The sequence below is a fragment of the Vicia villosa genome, linkage group LG1 (genome assembly GCF_029867415.1).
Source record: "Vicia villosa cultivar HV-30 ecotype Madison, WI linkage group LG1, Vvil1.0, whole genome shotgun sequence".
Lineage (NCBI taxonomy): Eukaryota > Viridiplantae > Streptophyta > Magnoliopsida > Fabales > Fabaceae > Vicia > Vicia villosa.
Window position 1 is genome coordinate 118,535,392 of NC_081180.1, and position 25,095 is coordinate 118,560,486.

Genomic DNA, 25,095 nt, shown 5'->3' on the forward strand with positions numbered 1-25,095 from the left:
CATAGTAAGAAGTTACTAGCATGTATATATATCCTCCTTTTCAAAATGAATAATCATATTGTCTCAAAATGAGTGGTATATTTTATTTTTCAACAGCATTTTTTAGTATCATATAATTAATATTTTTTATAAAAACTATTTTATTTTATTTATTTATTTATGTCAGGTTGAATTGGGAATTGTACAGTACAACATTATTTAATTATAGAAATTATTATTTACAGCCAGAATCTAACATAAAATTATTCTATTAAATCAGCTTAATTGGTAGGATATTAGATGGAGAGACAAGAGTTCGAATATTTGACCCCAAAAAAAACCTAACCCAGAGTTGCAGTGCATAAATTCTTCTTTGCTCACTTTCCACCAACTTCAGAAATCAATTTTTACTTAATTTAAACAAAGGGGAAATCATCTCGAGAAGTTTAGCCACAATATGTTCTACTAAAATTATGTCCAAATAAAATATGCGTATTTGAAAAACCAGCCCCTCCCCAACCAATATCCTACTAACATATAGGAAACAAGTTATCCTTTGTGCATCTTGTGCTTAGTATAAATATCTCTTATATATTATTTTGCTTTTTCAAATAAAATAAAATAAGTGTATTTGAAGACATAAACCTTATCATTATGAAACATATGCAATTATTTCAAAACATTGCCTGGATTTACAATTATCAGGTCAAAATCTACAAAATGTGGGTGGCAAACTGATCAGCTACCTTGCTAAATGCATGTAAAGCAGATGAAACATAATCGGTAATAGAAAGCCACACAGAACCTAATACAATACAAATTTGAGAAACTACAATTCAATGGAACACGAAAGTATATTGCCGCTACTTGTACACTCTCTGCGAGATAAAATTATTTACTTCAGCTGCTATCTCATAGGCTCCCTCAACACACCTTCCCAAAGCAACACCAGACACATAGTTGCCCCCAAGGAACAGTCCCTCAAACCCAGTATTGTTTAGAGAAGCTTTAGCAGCATCTAGGAGATCAAGATGTCCAACTAAGAACTGTGGAATAGCTTGAGGCCACAGTCTAACACCCAAAACAAATGGATCCTGAGCATTTGGCTTTATAAGGATATTTCTCAAATCTCGGTCAACTGCTTCAACAAGCTCACTCTCCGTCTGCCATTAAAAAAAAGGCTTTAGGAGGAACTAAAATGGAAAGGAAACATATCTAATAAAACGAATAGAAAAATGAAACTCGTCTTATTTTAACAAAATAATAAATGCAGATATGTAAAATATGCAACAGGAATGGATCCAAGCATATACCATCAAGAGATGATACCTATAACCCATTTTCTAAGAAACTTATTCTAAATTTTTTTATCAGTGTGAAGGAGTAAACATTTGAAACAAGATCACTGAACTAGAGTTGTTTGAAACAGCCAAATAACCCAGTAATGAAAATTATTAGTCGTTCTTTACTATCCTTGAAGTTTACTAAAAAAGAGGGAAAAGAACCTAGTTCACTTTCGCCTAATTTGACATCATAAAAGCTCAAGTAAAATTGAGTTTATGGTAGATGTTCATGCTGAATATAAATGTCACACCTTTGATAAAATCCCAGTATTGGTAGCCCCTCCAATGTAATTCAAGAGAAGAACCCTTCCAGGTGGTGCTCGGTTAGGGAAAAGTGATGAGCTATATATAGTTCCTGTCAAGCCCACAAATATGTTATCATTACCATACCTGTCAAAACACTACAACGCGTTCTATAGTGCATAATGAAAAAAAATGTGCGACAAATTAGAGTGTTGAATATTTACCTAATGTTTGCACTCCTTGGCTTCGTGGATGCAATTGACCAAATCCCTTCAACTCGCCATCTATCAAGCATTCTGATCTAATGGCTTCTTTTGGATAGGAAATGGAAACTGCAGCAACTGGAGGGTAATAAAACTTTGAAAGTGCATCTGCAGCAGTAGACTGCAAGAGAAATTAAAATTAAAATGTAGTCAGGCATAAATGCCTCAATTTATATGCTGGCGACCATCATGCCATAAATTGGCCATTCAGATAAGACTTATTTGTTGACAAGCTTTTTTTGTTACTAGTCTCAAGCAAAAGACTTTCTGACAAGGGAATAAGGGATGTGATGCCCTTAACCTGAAACTCTGGCTTTGAAGTAGACATATTTAAGGAATCTGGTGCTATGTAGCTTCTGCTATGTGGGGTCTAAGAAATGGCTGAGAATCTACTAATTATTAAAGAAAGAGAAAAAAGAGTATGCACTATTTTTACACTGTCAACCAATCAGGGGCATGTATCCAACCAAGTCACAATTTTAATTTTAAAATAGTGATATGACATGGCAGAATGTTATAATTTTATTGGATGATGTTGTAAAACTAGTTTACACTGACAGTGCACTACCTTTAACCTCTTAAAGAAACCACACAAAATTATCCATGTTTGTGAGTTTTTGGAAAGATAATAACTCAGTTTGCATGTTAAGTCAATATTATCCATATGTTGCATAGGAGATAAATAATTTTTCTATAAAATTCAGAGAATGATAAATAGTAATAAGTGTGACAATGGGCACGAAAGCAAAACACAAATGCATGTGCATACACAAAAAACACAAAAACATGCCAAGAGGGCAAAAGACACGCAAGCAAATAAAACTAAAGACCTACAATAAGGTATAAAAATATGCATGCTTTCATACAAATTCAATAAGACATATGGTCCAAGTCCAAATATTCAACTGATAAAACAATCATCGCATAAATCCACTTCTGAGAGAAACTTACAGACAGAGGACGCAGCAGTGGACTAGCAACATGGGAAGGGATGGTCATGACAACAGCCTTGCTCTGCAAAGAAACGACTCCTTCTGGGGTTTCATATGTCAAACTGTACTCTCCACTATCCAGTTTACTAATACTTAAAAGCTTCCAAGATAACTTCACCTTGTTACCTAACCTGTCAACAGGTTACGGGAACACAATTCACTAGGAACATCACTCACGCGAATACTGGTGAATCAACTAGACCATTAGTATAACACAACATAGAATACCTAGCAGAAATTGCTTCTGGCAACATCGTAAGTCCCTTCCGGAATGATCCAACAGTTTGACCTTTTGGTTTTGGGAGACGCCTGCATCATTATAAGAATCAATGAACTAACCCATAAGTTATATCAAAATATCCAAAAGCTCAGAGCAAATGTATTTTTACGGATCACGAGGTGGTTTTGAAGCTCTATTTCTCTCTTGTATAGCTTTGAAGGAGCCACCAATAATGCTACCACCATTTTGTTCCAGCCTCCACACTTTCCCGAATGCTGCTTTCATACTTAACTTTGAAGGATCACCGGCATAGACACCTGTATATCACAAAATTCAGCTAAGTAGGATTTTCAATGCTTTATGGTGACAAAGAAAATTCATATCCAGAGAGAAAAGCAAGATGACGTAAGCTTGTCACTACTTGAAATAAGTGCTTGCCTAATTGTTGATTTGTCCATGTACTTCAATATCGATTATAAAAGGAAAAATAGGAAGAGAGAAAAATTGTGCACTAATCAAATTTAGACTTAATTACAATTTTGACCCCTATAGTTTGAGCTATGGACGCCTTTGGTCCCTCTATTTTTTTCGAGTGATTTTAATCCCTCCATTTTAAAAATTAATCAAGTATGGTTTGACCATCAACTGGCTTTCATATTAACCCTTTAAAGTCATGTTTTTTTTAATAAAATAGTTATAGGGCTAGAAGGTAGATTTGAGATATAAAATATAACCGAAGTTTAAAACTAAAAAAATTGAAGAATCACGTGGAATGTAAGATTTGTTGGAACAAAACACAAGAGCATGAACTCAACCACTCTTCACTTGAATGATACACACACTTGGATAGCTCAAACCTTTTTGTTCTTCACTCACACACACTATGCACTATTTAGGGTTGAGAGAAGAGATTAAAGATTGGAAGAAGGAGAAAGATATATTGCACTACTCTTAAGTGTTTACAATGCTAGAGTATTTAAATGAGGATGCTTGCACTCTAAGCAACTCAACCATCTCTAACTAACTTTTAAAATACTCTAACTAACTAAACAAATTCTGCTGACACAGAATTTTCTCTCCAACAAACTTTTACTTGAACATCAAGTAACATCCTAACACAATGAATTATACATATTTAACAAGATTAGGATTTCCATAGAAGAAAATTTGAGATTTTATGTTTTTCGTTAAATTTGATATTTTAATTGGTGAACTTCAAGTGAAATCGTGTTTAAAACAATTTAATCAAAACAAGTTGTGATCTGTTTAGTAATAAACAAATGAAAAGGGATGGAGAAGAGACGTGATTTAAAAATTAAAAATAAACACATTAGACTAAAATCACATGGAGAAAAAATAGAGACCAAAATCACACATAGCTCAAGCTAGAGACCAAAACTGTAATTACACCTTAAAATAATGTAGTAGATCAAGTTTAAGTATTTCAAAATGCCAAAATCAGCACATATTATGAGTTATGAAGAGCCAATTAGAACATAGTGGAGTTGCTTCATGACAAATTAATCCCATGGCCCCAACAAACCCAAACAAGAAAATCACACATTTGGTTCAGTCTTACAATGTGGACTAAAGGATCATTACTCCATATTCAGAAAGATACTGAACAGAGCAGAAAAGTGTGGCCACCCGTGTTTCAAGTTCCATTTGAACTCGGACATACAGCCATAGTTTTTTTTTTAAGTTTTCCCAGACAGTTTGTTTGGGGGAGATACAACAGGACTGAAGCACAAACCCCCAGACAAAGTTTTAATCTATGCAAATTTCCAATTTCAGTTCAAGTGATGGGTTTGGAAGATGGATTTGAAATATGCTTAGGAGAGTCTAAGAAACCTCTTATTCTAGTAGGCCAAAAATCAGTTAACATGGTGGGTGACATTTTATTGGCCAAGAACAGTATATTATAATCTAAACTCTTATAAAACACAGAAATCGTTACCAGTACAAAATAGTAGGAAGTTGGTTGAGAGGTTGAAAGGAATAACAAGAGAGAGTGGAAAACAGGACAGTAAGAAAGATTGGTGGCTCTAACCTGAACAAAAAGGCTCTATCAAGCGTTCAAAAACCTCATCGCCAAGATTACGACGCACAAATTCTTCAACCGATTCCTCATAACCCTGTCACCTTCGTCGATATTATATCATATGAGAAAATCCAATTAAGAACACTTGCATATATTTATTCTTCCAGCTGCAGATATTTCATTTAACACTAATAAAATTAAACCAAAAAAGGGATCAAAAGAGAACACACTGGAGGAGGAGGGCGAATTCCAAGTGCTCCAAATCCAGCCCTGAGCTTGCCACCAATGCTCATTAAGTCAAAGAAAGGCAAATCAGCCGGCTTTCCCGGTACTGGCCTCAATTTCCCATTCCATAACACAAACCTAGGTGCATCAGGATCACCTAGAACAAGTTCATCCTTCAAACCACTGTCCACCTACCAAATGAAACAACCAAACCACATCACCAACACGTAAGAGACGGTGTCAGTCTTTTCTCTAAATGTTTCAAAATTACAAAAACATCTCTATGATACGATCATACGAGTGTGTCTTCCAACTGCCGGTAAACACATCCAAGAATTAAACTAATTTACTAATTACACTGTCAACTAGCAAATTGTCAACTACCAAACTGACACAGACACTTGTGATTACATTTAATTTATTCGCTTTTTCAAATTATGACCAGTGTTGACGTGTCAGTGTCGGTGTCGTGTTTCTGGTGTGTTTCCGGTGTACGTGCTTCCTATTAAAGACTGGTGATAACATTAACACCCATACATTCAAGGAGCAAAATGACTATCTACTCAACAAATTCAATTTCAACCAATTGCATGCACCGACATTGCATTGCAAATGAAGCTCTCAAGAGAAAGAAGAGATTAATGACTACTTACCACCATGGTGAGCATAGGATCGGAAGGTTGAAAACTGTTAGGACCTTCTTCCCACAGATAACCATCTCTCTCAACAGTGATAATATTGCCACCAACTCTATCTCTAGCCTCGGTGACAACAACATTGGAGACACCATCCGCATGTTTGGTAGAAAGAGCCTGAGCGATGCAGAGGCCACTGATGCCACCGCCAACAACTACACAGTCAACGGGGGAGAGGTCTCCGGCGCGGGAATCTGATTTGGTCGGAGATGCGGTGGATTTGGAATCCTCGGCAATGGAACAACGGAGAATAGGGTTCCGGTGATTGCGAAGGAATTTGGATTTAGAATTGGGGGAATGGAAAGGGGATGGAGAATAAAGGTAGGGGCGGAGAAGGGTTTGAGGGGTGAGTGTAACCATGGCGGGTGGGAATGGAGAAAAACAGAGGAGGGTGAAGTAGTAAAGTAACGAATAACGAGCTAGCTATATTTCGTTATCTTGAATAGAACCAATACAATTACAATATTATTGCACCGGATATGTCCAATCTCCGTGCTTGCTTGCAACTTGTAATTACCTTTTACACACATCAATGCATCAACCACTATTTACCGTGTTTGGGTTTAGAAAAAAAAATAAAAATTCCTTTATTTTTTTTATATAATTTTTACTATGATACTTGCTTCTTTTATTTAAAGTTTAAACACTTCATTTATTATACTTTGACTATTTAAATATTTTTTAGTATTATTTAATAACTGTGCAGTAAAACAGAGTTTTACATCATTTATTATTTTTAGGATAATGCTAACATGTAATAACACATGTTAAGAGCTAAATGTGAAAAATATTCTTAGACTATTTCCAATGGTGCAATTCATTTTTGAGTTCTTTATGGGTCTCCCCATATCATCTCAAAATAATTTTGTTAATATTTATTTTATTGATGTAATTCAAATGGGTCCCACAACTTTACCTCATAAATTAATTTGATTGGGTACCACAATTTTTTACTAGTTGCATTGCAATACAACTCTACTATGACATGGCAAATTATTTCAATATTTAATTATTATATTGATGTCTAGGTGAAGAACTCATTGAAAAATACTACCATTGGAGATGCTCTTAAAAATTGTGCATTGTTTTCTTTAAAAGTTAATATTAATGTCTTTGTTACATTTCCAATACAAATTTTCTACATTTAGCTTTATCCTTTATTAGATTTACTAACTCTTTTGCTTACAACTGTTAAAGTAAAAAAAGATACAATCTTTAAATAATAATTGAATGGCATCCGGTGTGAGTTAGAATGGATCCGATTTATAAGGTATGTATATTTTGCCTCCAATTTTTTTTGGGGCGGATTATAATTTTTGACTCGCATCCTCTAATATGTTTGGTTTTTTATTTGTTATTTTTTGCGAATTTTATAAGTGGAAGTACTAACATAAATTTTTTACAATTTTTAAGCTTTGTCTACCCGCCTCGTCCTCATTTTTTTCAAGACGGATCAAGGTTTTAAGCACATATTCTCAATAATGTTTGTCCCGTTTTTTTACGGGCTTTTGTTGAACGAGCATAAATGGACCGAACATATTTGTTTGTCACCCCTAATTAAAATTGAACATTTACATTCATATTGAATATTATTTATAACATTTTATCTTAAATGTTCATAGAGGACGCGCCTTATTAAAATTTTAATAAAAACACACACACACACACACACACACACACATATATATATATATATATATATATATATATATATATATATATATATATATATATATATATATATATATATATATATATATATATATATATATGGGACGTATCAAATGAGAATTTTTGTTATTATGAGAACTGAGAACTTTTAATAAGAATCATACAATTTAAAATCAATGCTCAGATCTGCATTTATGTGATATGTAATTAAACCATAATCTATCTATTGATTATTGTCTCTTAAAATTTGATTGAAATCTGAAGCATTGATTTTAAATCGTATAGTTATTATTAAAAGTTCTCAGTTCTCATAATAACCAAAGTTCGTTCTCATTTGATACATCTCACATATATATATATATATATATATATATATATATATATATATATATATATATATATATATATATAATGAAAATAATAATATTAACAGTACATATAATAAAGGTAAACATAATGGTGAAAATAGTATAAAATATAAATATAATATTAAAGATAAAGGTAATCCTAAGGGCATGACATTCCATTCATAGTGATCAAAGGACACCACAAAGCGGTTTTATATTTATCTTATTCTTTTAATTGTATTTGATAATACCCATATTTAAGATCAAACTTTGAAAAAATACTTTTATTATGTAATCGGTTTATCAAATCCATTTTATTTTATTAGGTATGAGATACCTAATCCATTGTAATGCTTTGTTTAAAGGTTTGTAATTTATTACTAACCAAGGACTTCCTCTTTCTTATTTAGAAGCATTAATAACATAAAAAGCTGAGCAACTCCAAGGAGACTTAATAGGCCTAATTAAGCCCTTGTCCAATAAATCTTTTAATTATTTCTTACAGTAATCTAAATGTTATTTATTCATTTGTATTGGTCTGACTTTAGTATGGATATTTTCTTCCTTAAAGTCAAGTTCATAGGGCAAAGAGATAGCGCGCACTTTTCTTTTCCATAAAGCATTAGGTTTCTTTGACTAAATATCCTTTATAAATTTATTATGTATATGTTTAATTTTTTTTCTTGAATATTAGGAGATTGAAGTAGATCTTCTATCTTTTTATAGGATATTTCCTTATTAATTAAATTAATATGTTTTCTTTTATTGTTAATTTGATTAATAAATGATATAACCTTACTCTAGACAGAGTTAAGATCTCTAATCTTAGGTTGTTCTAAGATTTCAAATTTAACTTCGCGCCCTAAGGCAGTAGTGGTTATAGTTACATTATTAACAGTGAAAGGGTAGAGTAAAGCTAGGAAGGGGGTTCCTAAAATGATGGACTCATTAATATTTCTTACTAAAAGAAAAGAGGTTCGATAACAAATTTGATTTTTACAGATTTTAGCACTAGCTAATTTGTAAGAAACTTGTAATTTATTACCATCGGCTTCTCGTAAGGATTCTTTAGTTTTTACATAATATTTGGGTTGGGATCAACCCTTCTTGGATGCAGTTTAAATCTGCTCCATAATTTATCAACGCAATTAATTCATAAGTTCTATCTTTAACAATGAGATTTATTTTACTATACCATTTGTATGATATTAATTTTTCTATTTTGTTAATATAGCCTTCTTCGTTATTTAAAACAATAGTTCTTCATTATTTTTGGTTGAGCTAGATAAGGCTAATAAATTTTGATTAACTTGATTTTGAATAACTATGTTTCCTTGTAACTCTAAAATTTTAATTTCTTGTTATGAAAAAAAAGAGTTTAATTTCTATCTCATCACCTCGGGTTTTTAGAGTTCTAATTTTATTTTTTAAATTATTAATTTCTTCTTGTAAATCTTTAATCGAAACAGTCTTTTCAATTGGTTTCTTAAATAGATCCATAACATTTTTAAATTCTTCTTTGTGAATATTCTTTTTAGAAATATCATTCTCGTCTATAATATTTTTAATTTGTCTCATGAAAGCATTCTTGCTTTATGAGTCTTCCATTTTGTTTAATATTCCTATTAAGGTATTAGCTTGATTATTTGTTAAAATATTAATTCTTTTGTTACAATTATCACAATTGAAAAAATCTCGATGTATTTCCTCGTAAGAAGATTATTCAGAGGATAAAGAGTTTTCTTCCTCTGAGCTTAGTAAGCAAATCCAAGATTTATGTATCCACATTTCTTTTAAAAGGATGAATATTTTAACGCCCCCGACTATTTTTGGGATGATTGAGTGATCTCACAAACCAAAACGGATATTTTCAGCATGCTTTGACCTCACTCACATGCTTTAAGGTCACCCATCCCAGAATTTCTCCAATCAAGCATGCTTAACTATGGAGTTCTTATGGAACGGACTACCGAAAAGAAGATGCATCTTGTTAGTATAGGTAGTACCCATCAATCCTTATAAGCTTTCCTTCAACCATGCAGTCTCATACATGCATGGCCTCAGGATCCCTCTCATTCCAATGTGGCGACCACTCTTTGCCATATTCGACCTCGAGTATTATATACGGTGCAACCACCCTCGACTTCTTCGACCTCGGGTGTTACAGATACCCCCTATGAGGATTAGTTAAGCTATATGAATTACATCTTAAAATGCACCCCAACTCAATAGGAAATTTATATGAAGAAAAAACCTCATGGTATTTTTGTTGTCTGCTAAGATAAAGAATAACATGCCTATTAAGTTTTGCTTAAAATTTCCTTGTATACTGTTTCATAATAGTCGAACTTTTCTCTATCCAGGAAATCCCTTCTCACTGAAACTTGTAGAAAAACATAGAAGAAATTTACATCTAGTGTTTCAATATTAAAAATTGAACAATTATCCACATGAGAAACAACTTACAGTTGTAAGTGGAAGTGAAAGATCAACATCCCTGCCTATTTTTGTGCGTCTAAGTACCAACTTTTTCAAAATTTGATGTTTGAGCGATATCATAGCTTTTTTGCACAAACATCATTGGATGGAGAAGATTCAACTGGTTTAGCAATGTACTAAGCTAATACTATTCTTCTGGCCTATTTTTGTAACTACAAATTGCAAATAGAGTTTTTGTCTCCTTATAAATAAAGGTAAAGAAGATGTAGAACTTACTTTGTTCCACCAATTGAAATGATGCTAGAATGCTGCTAGACCCTATATTTCCATATATGCTTTATGTATGACTAATGCTTGTTAATGCACACAACTCATTGTATTAAATGAATCACCATACATGTGATAAAGAACTTTACAATTACAGTGTTCGCAAAAGTAATACGAATAAGGATCTATCTGTAGGAACCTTATCTGCATGCATGAAATTTCAATTAAATAGCTTGATAACATAAGTCTGGTACATTACAGAACTACGACCTAAAAAGCTTTGCAAAATTACCATAAGATACAACTCTCCCGGACGGTTCTAAAATAGAATGCCACTTAATGTCGATTTATAGGTAGATTCTAAATCAAAATCTACTTCAGCATAGATGATGAGTTACTTGCAACCCAAATTACCTGCAACATAAAGTAAATAAATATTCCTGTATAAAAAATCAGCAAATTTCAAATAATATTAATACAATCACAAATTACCAGGCATATACATCTTGAACTATAATTTTCAAAACAATTACAAGATATGTTTATATTATCTCTATCAACAACTTGATGCTAAAAGATTAGACAACTAATGAGAAACCCAAGGCCTGACTTATTTTTGGCTTATGATAGACAATAGTTAATTCAGGCTGAAGATTACCAGACAAGCCAAGATCTGTATAAGACATCTCTAATCTAGCTTAGCAATATCAGGTGTTGAACCATGATTTCGAACAATATCAAGTGTTGAACCATGTACAGCCTCAACAAGTGCAATGCCTCCCCCCACCAATGTTAATGTTGCAAAATATATAAATAATTTTAGATATGATACAACAATGATATCTAGAGATTGCTGATTATATCACCATAAAGGTTAGGCATCACCAGTACATAAAAAAGTGTCGGATTCTTCACAAGCTACAGATAGTCCAAAAATTAAGCAGTGTACCATTTTCTTATAGACAAAAACAAATTCAAAATGAAGTTGTTTCCTACATCCAGTTCACCAATATTACCATCATGCAACAAATATCAATGACGTGGTCCATGTTTATCTTCCCTGCATGAAACACGCGAGTCTTTCATGTTCTGATCCTTAGTTATGTCAACGTGTCTTAAGGATGATGTCTAAAATCTTGTAAGAATCATGTTTTACTCTAATCAATCAAACATAAAAGCCCAAGAATAAGTTTATAATTAATTTATTGTAATAGTAATTTTAGCAAACATACTCCTAAAGAACCGACCAAAATAAAAAGATTCGAGATTCTTAGATTATGCAGTCTAATTTCAGTAGAATGACTTATGGGCCATGGATAATTCTACTCGTGGGCAGTAGGAAGAGTGGTTCAAAGGACGCAAATAAAGGCAATTGCACTAAACAACATGTTGCAGGCTGCCTGCCCTGAATACTTACTCTAGAGATTTGGAGTATCTAAACAGTCTGATTCCAAAATCTAAATCATAGTTTCCAACATCTCTAAACATAATCAACATTGAAACTACTGGTCTTACCTCAAGCTTATAAAGAAAACTGAATTCAAGCCTCCCTACAATACATACAAGAAGAAGGGGAAATTCATTATAAAACAATATAAAGCATTGTCACCGGCTATAAATCATAATCAACGGGTCATTCGATATCATGATAAAAAACTCAACAGAATGAACCAATCCCATGATCCCAACAATATAGCATTGACAAAATAAGATTAAGGAATTCATAAAATTGAATAGCAAACCTTTTCAATGATCCACACTATTTATTTGTCTCTTACTTGCTTTGAGTTGTAGATATGAATACCCTACATTAAAATATAAAAAAAAAATAAAGATAAAACATGAATCAAGTAACACGAAAAAACCCCTTAAATCCCAATAAGAAATAACGTTTTGTTCAGTACCCACGTGTAAATTAAACTTACACATCACGAAAAGTAACATCCCTTATGAATCACTAGTAAAAAAATAAAATCTTCAAACCCTAAGTCGCCGCTAGAAATGCTTTGCCTCAACACAGATGTTCGCAAAATTTGAATCCCAAGCTACAATCAACAACAAAAAGAAACATATTAGCAACTGCTAAAAGCATATTATTTAATCAATAAATTAAATTATTACATAACTTATTGTAAATCTTAGATTTATTAATAGTGATCTTCCAGCCATTGTTCTGCATCTTGCTTCCTAACATAAACCCTAAAATCAGAATAAAATAAAAAAACAAACCCTTCATTCATAAATCACATAGTAGCAGCAATGACAAAGATTCACACAACACCATTTAAAGATTCACATAGCAACAACGACAAAGAAAATGGAAAAACAAAAATCATCAGAGTTAAACACACATAATACACGATTCATGATAAAACGAAAAACACAACAACATATAATTTTTAATGGCAACACATAAGGTAAAGGTTAAAGGAAACGATTTCTTACATGAATGAAGATGGGTCCAATGGGTAGAAGATGAAGCTGCCAAAAAACCAAACGAGAGGGAAAGAGTGAGAAATATGATTTTGGAGAGAGAAATAGAATTGTGAAATGAGAAGGATAGAAGTGAAAAGTTAATGGAAAATTAATATACACAATCAATCGGTTTACCCGAGTAAAGATATGTATCAAGGCTAATTTGAAAATATTGTGTGTCACTTGGCTAAAAGGAAAAATATGATTGGGTATTTTGAATTTGGATTTAAACAATTGATGCCAAGTGTACAAAAGGAATAATTTGATTGGGTGATGAAAATGATTTAGTTAATTACCATTAAGGGCTTTTTGTAGTATAAATTTAATGAAAGAAAAGGGTAGATTAAAGAGATCTTAAGCATCTTCCTGAAGGATAGAAAAACACTTAGAAAGGGGGGGGGGGGGGTTGAATAAGTGTGACTTTAAAAACTCTTAAGATAAAAACAATGAACACAATATTTTTATCCTGGTTCGTTGTTAACGAAACTACTCTAGTCCACCCCCTTAGAGTGATTTGCCTCAACTGAGGATTTAATCCACCAATTAATCTTGATTACAATGGTTATCCACTTAGAAACACTCTAAGTCTTCTAGAGTATTCTGATCAAACCTTGATCACTCTAGGAAATCACCATTTAGAAACTTCTAAGTCTTCTAGAGTCTACTGATCTCACTGATCACTCTAGGAACCTTTTACAAATCAATGTAAAATAAATGTTTACAAGAGTATTCAAATGCTTCTTAGAAAGCTATAATCACAACTGTGATATTTCTCTTAAGTTCTAAGCTTAATTCTCACTAAGATATTACAAGTGAAGTGAGGTTGAAGATGAAGTTCGTAAATAATGAATTCAGCAGCGTTTCAGTATATTGCAAGAATTGTTCGTTTTTGTGCTTCTGATCAGAACTTCATATTTATAGGCGTTTTGAGAATATGACCGTTGGGAGCATTTAGTGCGTTGCGTGTTCTGTACAGCTCTGCATTTAATGTTTCACTCTTTTATCAACTACCTCGAGCCTTGCTTTTGCTGCTTCTACTGACTTTGCCTTTTGTAGCTTCTAACGTTCCTTTTGTCAGTCAGCGTAGCCTGTCATTTTGTACTTGCTTCTGATCTGATGTTTGTAGATACAAAGTTTGAATAATCAGAGTCAAACAGCTTGGTGCAGAGCATCTTCTTGTCTTCTGACTTTGAAGTGCTTGAGCGTGATACCATAAGAACTTCAGTGCTTCTGCTTCTGATCTCATGTTCTTCTGATGCTTCATAGACCATGTTCTGATTCTGCTTGACCATCTTCTGATGTCTTGCGAGAGCATGTTCTGATGTTGCAATCTTGAACCTTCTGAGTCAGTGCTTCTAGCGCTGAATTGTGCATACTCTTTATATATTTCCTGAAATGGAAAATGTAAAGGATTAGAGTACCACATTATCTTATACAAAATTCATATACATTGTTATCATCAAAACAAGAATATTGATCAGAACAAATCTTGTTCTAAAAATCTCCCCCTTTTTGATGATGACAAAAACATATATAATTGATATGAATTTGCAATCAGAATATCAGATGACCAAAGACAATTACACAGATATAGCATAAGCATATAATCAGAGTGTGTGAATATGTCTCCCCCTGAGATTAACAATCTCCCCCTGAAATAAATACTAGAAGAATTTATAAATAAAAGACTTCCCTGAGTATTTTTCATTTCAACAGAGACGTTCACTTTGCCTAGAACTTCAGAACATTCAGAGCTTCTGCTTCTTGCTTCCATAGGACAGCTTCAGAGCTTTGAATTTCTTCTTTGTTGTCATAGCATGCTTAATTGAATCAGAACATTCTTGAATGTATCAGAACATCATCAGAGCATCTTTACATCCTGAAATGTTTCAGAACATACTAGACAAAAATATCAGAATCAAGAATGTATCAGAGTATTCTTAATGAATAGCATGTATCAGAGCATATGCGAGAAGAAAATGTATCAGAGCATATTCTGCCACGAGAATATCATAACATTCTTCTTGCTTCTGATCTTGAAGCTTCACAGCACTAAGCTTGCTTCAATTTTCCAAGAACATGCTTCTTTATAGTATTGCTTTTCCCGTGTATTTGCTTCTCATGTTGAGCTTTTTCAGAATATCTTCAATCCTGCAAAAAATCTCAAAGACATAGAACTTGCAAATAATGTTAGGAATGTTGAGACTTAATCCCAGCAAATGATATAATAAACCAAATAAATTATCATGTTTCTCCCCCTTTTTGTCATAACATCAAAAAGCATTTAAAAAGATTCAGATGATAAAACAACATAAAGTGAAGAAGATAATATTTCATTGATTAACAAAATATATCAGAGATACAACAGGAATAGAAGCAGATGCAAGAAACAAGAAAACATCTAAGACTAAGACACACTACGACTAGCCTAGCTTGGAAGCTATCTTGGCCAGAAGGTTTTGAATCTCAGCAGTGCTTTCTGTCTGCGTCTTCATAAAAGATCTGAACTCATTGTGAGTTTCCTCATGCTTGTCCAGACAAGAATCAAGATCAGCTTGATTCTGTTGAAGAGCCTTCATGGTATTCATCAGAACAAAAGGTCCAACAGAAGAAGCATCAAAGCTATTGTCCAGAAGAGGAGTCTCAGCAGCAGCATCGACCATGAGAACATCAGCTTGATTTTCCTTAAGAGGAGATTGCATAGAAGGATGATTCTCTATAGCTTGTTTCTCAGCATCAGCTTCTGCTTCAGAAGCATTTTCAACATACACAGGTGAAGGTATTTCAGCTTCTGAAGTCTCTAAAGCCAAAAGAATTTCAGCCAAATTCTTTGGAGGTGTAGGAGCAGAAGGTTCTGGTGGGTATTCAACTTCTGGATATGCCATATTTAGCGCTTTCTCAGAGGGATTCTCCCTTTTCCAGTTGAATATCGACTGAAAGTCTCCAGTCAGAACATTGTAATGAGGCTTCCACACAACCATAGAAAGTGGATGCACTTCCTCGAGCTCATCAACGAATTCTTTCTCTTCAAGGGATTTCCAGCTTCTGATGGGATGATAGTACTTACCATCATCTAACTCCAGAAAGTAGCTAGAGGATCCAGTACGTTCAGCCAAGCATCTCCTTTAGATGTTCAGAAAATCAATTTGAATATCCTTCTTGAAGAAATTCCACATTCTGCGAGTAGCAACATGATCCATCTTGGACTCATGAGCTGTTTTCAGAGTCTCCAAACCAGTTTTGACCTTATCCATCAACAAATCATAGCAAGCATTAATATAGGGTTCAGGAGGATTGAAAGTGAAACAGTAATCAGGGTAAAAAAGATTATAAGGTTTTGATTCTCTTGAGAATAAATCATGGGTGGTAGAAGATGAAGAATCTGTGGTGAAGGTGTTTGAGAGGATATTTTCAGAAGGAAGATGGGGAGAGGTGGCATTTTATGGTTGAGGGTTTAGAATAGGTGTAGAAAGAAGGGGTTGGTTTCTATTTGTGGCTTTGGAAGAAGATGGAGTGACAGAAGGATGAGGCTTTTTCTGAGGGGGACGTTCAGAAGAAACATACATTTTATGAATGAGCTTCTCAAGCTGTTCATCAGTTCTTTTAGGTTTGAGCAACTCTCTGGGTTTCTTCTGCTTCTTTGTTTGCTTAGAATCAGGGCCTTCTTCTATGGCCTTTCTCTTCAGTTTCTTTTCTTTCTTCTTCTTTCCATTCTTTCTTAACTCATCCAGGGATGGAAGAGTTCTTCCTCGAATCCAAGCAGGATCAACAGAAGTTTGAGCTAAAACGCATGACTTCAGATAGTGTTTGACAGATTTGTCTAGCTCCTCTTTGAATATGTGAGAGAAACTCATAACAGAAGTTCTTCTTGTCAGAATATCTGGAAACATCGTTGGAGGAGTGGTCACTTCTTCAATCAGCTGCATCCTTTTTAGAGTCTCAGCATTCAGAATGACCCCTTGGATAGCAGTCAAGTTCTTAGATAGGCCAACTGTTCTCAGAACATCTATCAACCCACTCTCAATCAGAATATCTGAAATCATCCTTCCAAGAGGGATAGTATTCCTCTTGAGGTTTGGATACTTCTGACGTTCTTCATCTCTAGATTCTTCAATATTAGTCTTCAGATGATGAAAAAGAATGTGTGGTAGATTAACTCTCATGCCTTTTTCAATACAGAATAATATATACTTCTGATCCTGATTGACAAAGGTAGCAGCACTTGATGATTTTCTATGATAGAGAGATCCCAGAATGATCTCAACCCATACTCTGTAGGAAGGCTTCAAGGCAATAGTGAAAGGAGAGGCGATACCAGAAGTAAACAACTCTCGATCAACTTTATCCCAATCAGTTCTTCCATGAAGAGGACCAGTGATTACATCCAAACCATCAAGACCATACAGTTTCTTTATCAATTTCTCGGTCACAACAACTCTTTTGTCAACTACCTTGAGCCTTACTTTTGCTGCTTCTACTGACTTTGCCTTTTGTAGCTTCTAACGTTCCTTTTGTCAGTCAGCGTAGCCTGTCATCTTGTACTTGCTTCTGATATGATGTTTGTAGATACAACGTTTGAATAATCAGAGTCAAACAGCTTGGTGCAGAGCATCTTCTTGTCTTCTGACTTTGAAGTGCTTGAGCGTGATACCATAAGAACTTCAGTGCTTCTGCTTCTGATCTCATGTTCTTCTGATGCTTCATAGACCATGTTCTGATTCTGCTTGACCATCTTCTGATGTCTTGCGAGAGCATGTTCTGATGTTGCAATCTTGAACCTTCTGAGTCAGTGCTTCTAGCGCTGAATTGTGCATACTCTTTATATATTTCATGAAATGGAAAATGTAAAGGATTAGAGTACCACATTAGCTTATACAAAATTCATATACATTGTTATCATCAAAACAAGAATATTGATCAGAACAAATCTTGTTCTAACACTTTCATGCTTAGGTAGATAGTTGATTGATTTTCCACTTTTGCTTTGTAAATTTTAAAGGCATTAACAGTATCATGTTTATACTTTAAGAGATATACATGTGTGTATCTAGAAGAACCGTCGATGAATATAATAAAATATCTATTTCTCCCACGGGTTAACATGCCGTTAATTTTGCACAAATCTGAATGTATAAGATCAAATAGAATTGTTTTTCTTTCAACACGTTTGAAATATTTCTTAATCATCTTTTATTTAACGCATAATTCATATTTTTAAAATCATTTATATTACATGAGATCAATCCAGATTTAATTAGTCTCTTCATAGAGCTAACACTGGTATGTGTTAATCTATTATGCCATAAAGAAACAAACTTAAGCATGTAAGGAGAATTAAAAATTCCATTAATAATATTATCGGTAGTATAATGTTTGATCATTCCCTCAATGGAATATCCTTTTTCAACAAATACACCATTACGAGTCAATATAAATTTGCCTGATTCATATATAGATTTAATACCCGGTTTTACCAACAAATCCCTACTAATAAGATTCTTATTCATGTCGGGGACATGAAGCACATTGACAAGGGCAATTTTCTTTCCGGAAGTGAAGTTGAGTTCGGCGGATCTAGCTCCAACAAGTTTAGATCGTACTTCATTTCCCATTTGTACTTCCTGTTCATGGTAATTTTTCAATGATTGCACCGATTTGAAAGGTCTCAGAAATGTCTATTTTCACAGCTTTTATTTTATTCATGAGGACTTGTAAATTGTGCACTTGGGGAAGAATACCGACCGCCAGAGCACCGCCTCATTAACTTCTCGAGTGGCCCGATTGCTCCGATGCGTCGTGCGTACACTAGTACAAAAATGTTAATTTACACCCGTTTTTTATTAAATTTACACCCATTATTTTTAATAAAAATCGGGTGTATATCCACCGGGTGAGAAATGTCTAACGAATTTACACCCGTTTAAAACGAGTGTAAATCAGGTGTAAATACGTTCTTAATTACTCCCCATTTTAACAAAAATCGGGTGTAATTGGGCATAATTACGTTTTTAATTACACCCTATTTTAACAAAAATCGGGTGTAATTGGGCGTAATTACGTTTTTAATTACACCCTATTTTAATAAAAATTAGGTGTAATTGAGCGTAATTACGTTTTTAATTACACTCTATTTTAATAAAAATCGGGTGTAGATACGTTCTTAATTACACCCTATTTTAATAAAAATCGGGTGTAATTACATTTTTAATTACACCCAGTTTTAAAAAAAAATCGGGTGTAAATACGTTCTTAATTACACCCCATTTTTATAAAAATCGGGTATAGATATGTTCATAATTACACCCTATTTAAATTTATTTACACCCTATTTCATATACACCATTTAGTTATATTTCATTTTCAGTCATAATATTGCAAATACTATAAAATCATACACATAAAAATCATATTTTAACTAAGTCAAAATATTTTTAATATTAACCAAAAAGTATACAAAATCATGTCGAGTCATAATATTTCAAGTATTATAAAATCATTCATATAAAAATTATATTTTAACTAAATCATAACACTTTCTTCATATATAATTTTACGCCATGCTTGACGGTTAAGCTTCGGTGTTCTCTAGTCCAATTGAATCCAACCGCTTTCCACATGTAGCATTGGATTCATCCATGGCCAAAATACCACGCTCTGGAGAAGCAATTGTTATCTGTATGAAAAAAAACAAGACACAAGAAATTATTAAAAATATTGAATCTCATTGGAATTAGAAGCCCACCCTTTAAGTATGAACTTAATTAAAAATATTCACACTAGATATGGTTGTAAAGTCTTGCATACAATTGTCTTTTTATTTCAAACTTGATTTTATTTTAAAATTAAAATTAATATTGAGTTTTATTTTTATATAAACACATGTCCATGAGTTGAAAATTTTGCTACACTAGTATATAAAATAAAAGAATAAAATGAGAATCATGAGAAGATACAAAAACATGAATCTAGAACAAGGTTAGAAAGCATGATATCAGGAAAATTTTCATATCCTTACAAGACGGTACGTGATAGTTTGCTAGAAAAGTTGCACATCCTGCAGAGAATACATGAGCCTGGAAAATCACCAACCACATAGAGAAATTTAGATGGAGAATGTTTCATCCAATAAAGCATAAAAAAAACTTTTAAAAAGAATGTTTTAATATTAAGATACTTAGATGGAGCCCTTCCAAAAAGCAGTGCTGCCTGTGCATAAGCCTAATACCGAAAACTGAAATCAATTGAAGCATGGGAAGCCATGTGTCTCAAGGTCAAAAATTAGATAGGATGAAATTCAATAGTAGGATACTATGTTTGAAGAAATTAGATAGGATGAAATATTACCAGAGCGGTATATTCAATTGAAGCATGACGAGTACTGACTCAGATGATCTACCTCCATCTGAAAGGCTCGTGTGTTCGAAGTTTGTCCATCGCCAACAGCTCCAAACTCTGTCACTGAGGCACTGTAAGCTCTACAGCTCACAACACAGTACTCAACATAGTGCTCCTCAGCCGGTGTTTTTCGGCTCTCAACTACATTCAAGCTTAGGAAAGCAACCAATAGAGAAAGTAACAACAATAACACACCCATAGGAAAGAAAGATGAGAAATCAACAATGTTGAGCTATAGATACATGTATATATTTGGTAGTGATTATTAAGCATTATATTTTGCACTTCCTCACTCCACCCACCCAACCACAAATTATATTGCTTATTCTGTCATGTGATAACATTAACAGGAATGTGATAAAGTTGCATTTAATTGATTAAGATTAAGCAGAATTTACTGGACCAAACTATTGCATTTTGGTTGGAATTTGTTAAGTTGGTTTAGTCTTGACATGCATCTAGTGCTTAAAAGTATATGAACCTTTCCATTCCAGCATATGCATATCTTTTTTAAATTCATTTCCCTTTTGGTGGAGCATGGTCATAATTGATACTCCACTTTCAATTAACCATATATGTTAATTCGGAATATGAGTTCAAATGGATAGCTTAGCTAGTATGGCTCATAAAATTGCCACAAAGGCTGAACTTTTTCAGTTACAAAGAACCATAAATATTTCTTGAATTGTCTCATTCCCAGTATTCCCTTTATGAAAGAAACAAGTTTTACATCAACATAGACATTTGAGTATTATGAGGAGAACATGACAAAAACTAAAAATAACTAGAGACATAAGAGTAAAAATAACTAGAGACATAAGAGTAAAAATACCTAGTAGTATTTGAACTGATACTAGTGAAGTATATATAAATATATTTATACTCACAAATATCTCAAAAAATCAATATATCAAAAGTAACCTTTTCTTTTTGAACTCTATACATCATTTATGCAGTGACTGTCCTAATTAGCCAAACTTTCTAGCTACCTATTCTAATGAACCAGATCTAAAGAATTTAGTGGTGTGAAAGAATTTCCAGAAGAGTCATCCTAACATCAATTAAACATTTATACAAAGCTTTTACTATTTCCTCAATATCCTGAACTATATCCTCCAATTCCTTGCACTATATCCTCAATATCACTTATTTATTTGTCAAACTTCATTTAATAAAGTCATTATCCTTTGTGCTATATAACAGGAGGTTTATTAAAAAGTGACCTTTCAGAATAACATATAAATTACTTGTAGTACATAAGAAGTACATGTTGTAAGGATTGTATGAAGCCAACTGTTAATTGGCAAGACAAAGTCAAAGCTTTTTTTTTTTTACAAAGTCAAAGCTTAGTCCTCATTTTTCCAGCTAATGAACAAATAATTTTAAATGAAATAATCTTAGTCATTACACAGCCAAAATTGATGAAGTAAATAAACAAAAGAATTAAGAGAATCCAAATACTCAACTTGATATTAAAAAAATCATTGTTTAGCTGTAACTGATTTGTCAGATTTAGCTTAGAATTTAAATATAAAAAATGATGGGTTTTGATATATTCTATTGCAAATAAACCTCTTTTGTAGTATTTCTTCCAGAAACAGCCTAAGTTTGCTCACACCTATATTTGTCTTTCTTGATAAAGAAAAATAGACTAACATATTCAATGACTTTTCATCACTCATACTATATTGCTCTTTTTATAAAGCTAGCTTGGAATGAAAACTACAATACCATCTCATATAAACACAAAATGAAAGAAAAACTCTATCAAGAATGAAATCCAGTAATAATAGTGATAAACAACATAGTAGAATGCACCTTTAGAGACATTTAGTGATATTATCATCTCAGTCATTTGAGATTAAAAGACCTGCATTTTCTCTGAATAGAAAACAAAATAAATCACTTTCATTTCTACTAGTGTTTGCTTGCTCTTAGTAAATAATATGAACAGAATAATTTCATTCTTACACAGACACGGACGATCCGGTAATTGTTCCAAACAATCCTGATAACAAAATGCCAACTCCCTAACAAACATAAATAAGATGCATGAGGAATTATACTTAAAATTGAAAGTTCTACTTGATAGCTTGGTTAAAAATCAACATTTATATCAAATCAATTATGAAATTTTACCATTATTACAATTATCATTTATAAAAGCAAGATTTAGTTGTGTCTGTACCTGCCAACCGATACCTCGACTAAGAATAGAAGGCGGTAATGGTGTTGCACTTGCATGCCTATATACGGCAATGAAAGCTCCGGTAGACTGTGAACCGCAAGAAGCACGTGAGTATATAACTTAATTTTACTTCAACATAAGTAAGCTTCATTGCACTGATAAAATACCCCATAGTTCCGGAAAATAATAATAACGGAATGTACAATTTAAGAATAATTTCTTCAAGAATAACAATTAAACAGAAACCAAATCTTACACCAATTAAAAAAGAGAATATCTTAAAAAAGAAGTCACCTCTACAAGAGCAACAAAAGATGCCATCATCATGGCAAACGCTTCGCCTGCATCAAATGTATTAACAGATAAGTGGTAGACACTAAGTAACAGGCATGGTTTTGCAGCTGAGTTAACGGTCAATCGGATGAACATTCTAAATCCGATAATGCAGTTAAGATACAGTTTGATTTCAGACAGTGGAAGGTTAGTAAATACAATGTAGGTGGCACACTTTTACCTATATCTCCAAAAGCTTTTGTGGCTCAAAACTTAAGAATCCTTCTGAATACTGAAAACTCTATCCTTTGAAGCTTTACTGTGTTGCCTATAGGAGCCGCCTGTGTTATTTACATCCAAACCGAACTCGTGTATACCATCAGTTTCACATCATTCCATATCAGAAATCAGAATCAGATACTTGTAAAGCATCTTCCATGTTTTTCTCAAATGCAGTTTCCTCTTGTCGTTCAAGCGGACCTTGAGGAGTTCCAAAAAGAGTGGAGAATATCTTCTCATGGCATTCATCACAGAAAAAGTAATAGGAGAAGTGACCCTCATTAGGAAGCTTGTGAGTTACAGCTTCTGGTAACACCCTTTCTATGTATTCCATCATTGATGGCGGGACCACCCTATCGTCCAATCCCTGATTGAGAATTCAAAAGGGAAATGTAAGATTCCTAAATGGAATTGAGTTGAACTCCAGTTCAAAAAAATAAGTCGGAAATACTCAAAGAACATGTTCAAACCTGCCATATGTGTATACGGCCGATGTGGACCTCCGATTTTTTTAATACCGGGCCATACCTCTGATCTGTAGAGATACGTGAACTGACTCTTTTTTGTCGCTTAATGCTTTCGCATTTTTGAAAATTCACAGAGTCGCCACCGACCTTTTATTTTATCCAATTAAGGAAAGGTTTATAAAAGACACAGAAAAAAGACCTTTAAGAAATTCTGGGTAAGGGGGTAGGTTATACAAAGGGAAGGTGTTAGCACCCTTTGTATCCATGGTTATCCATGGGCTCTTAAGTTTGCTTAGCTCACTTGTTTTTCGATCACTTTTCAATTGCTCTGAAATTGCTCATATGTGGTTTCAAATACCTTTGTAAATTGAATTTTGTAATGATCCGTGTGTGGATGTATACAAAATGCTTGTTTATCTTTCGAAAGATGTTTTGAAAAGAACGTTAACTTTGTAATAATCCGTGTTTGGATGTATACAAAGTATTGTCTTTTTTGAAAGTTTTTGAAAAATCAACAGTGTATGAGAATTTTGTTTGTTTTGATTTGAGCAAGCAAACTAGGAGGTCTACCCTGAGTTGTAAGGTCTTTATCCTATTTCCTTTAAAAATCCATCCTTTCATCGGATATAAAAGCAAGGTTCGATTTTGTACTCGAAACAGTAAAATTTGACTTTGATTTTGAAAGATTGAAAGGGATTACCTGAAGAGGTGCAAGTGTGATTGTGATTGGATTCAGATATTTATCTTTGAAGTTAGTGATCTAACGGTTCAATTTTATCTTTGACATACACGCAGTTTATATTTACTGGAAATTAAAGTGCGGAAATGTAAAGTGCGGAAAGTAAATCTACGCTATTACATCGATTTTGCAGGAAATGTAAACTAGCCTATTTACATGAATTTGACATCCTATACATTTATCTAGGAATTTAAATTGCAAGAAAAATAAAAGGCATGTTTTTTTGGATTTTTTATGATTGATTTTAATTATAATTAATGCATGATTAATTAAATTAAAATGAAGAAAAAAGATGAAAATAGATTTAAACCTAGAAATTAAGTTTAAAATATATACAAAATATTTGTTAATTAATTTTAAAACAAAACTAATTTTTTTGGAATTTTTGGAAATTGATTTGAAATTGATTTAAGTTAATTAAAACATAATTATGCAAATAATTATACAAATAATTAAAACTCAAAGATAAAATTATTCAAAATATGTACAAAATTAGTTTATAATATATAAACAATATTTTATATGAAGAACAATTTTTTTTGGGATTTTTTGAT

General features: G+C 33.1%; 1 protein-coding gene and 1 long non-coding RNA gene across 3 annotated transcripts; both read right to left on the reverse strand.

Annotated features, from left to right (window-relative positions):
• Positions 1-609: 609 nt before the first annotated feature.
• LOC131643984 (protoporphyrinogen oxidase 1, chloroplastic) lies at positions 610-6,480 on the reverse strand. Its single transcript, XM_058914358.1, has 9 exons — positions 5,960-6,480; positions 5,312-5,497; positions 5,091-5,175; positions 3,210-3,357; positions 3,049-3,129; positions 2,780-2,951; positions 1,790-1,949; positions 1,574-1,677; positions 610-1,142 (listed from the first exon to the last, which is right to left on the reverse strand). The coding sequence occupies exons 1-9, from the start codon at positions 6,359-6,361 to the stop codon at positions 843-845; spliced, it is 1,638 nt and encodes a 545-aa protein (XP_058770341.1). The 5' UTR covers positions 6,362-6,480; the 3' UTR covers positions 610-842.
• A 15,692-nt stretch (positions 6,481-22,172) lies between these two features.
• On the reverse strand, positions 22,173-23,829 carry LOC131615460 (uncharacterized). Of its 2 annotated transcripts, XR_009287865.1 has the most exons (6): positions 23,806-23,829; positions 23,298-23,702; positions 23,078-23,124; positions 22,784-22,870; positions 22,567-22,625; positions 22,173-22,476 (listed from the first exon to the last, which is right to left on the reverse strand). It is a non-coding gene; the product is annotated as an uncharacterized LOC131615460 (long non-coding RNA). The 2 variants fall into 2 exon arrangements; XR_009287864.1 differs by lacking the exon at positions 22,173-22,476 and having other exon boundaries at positions 22,484-22,625.
• Positions 23,830-25,095: the final 1,266 nt, after the last annotated feature.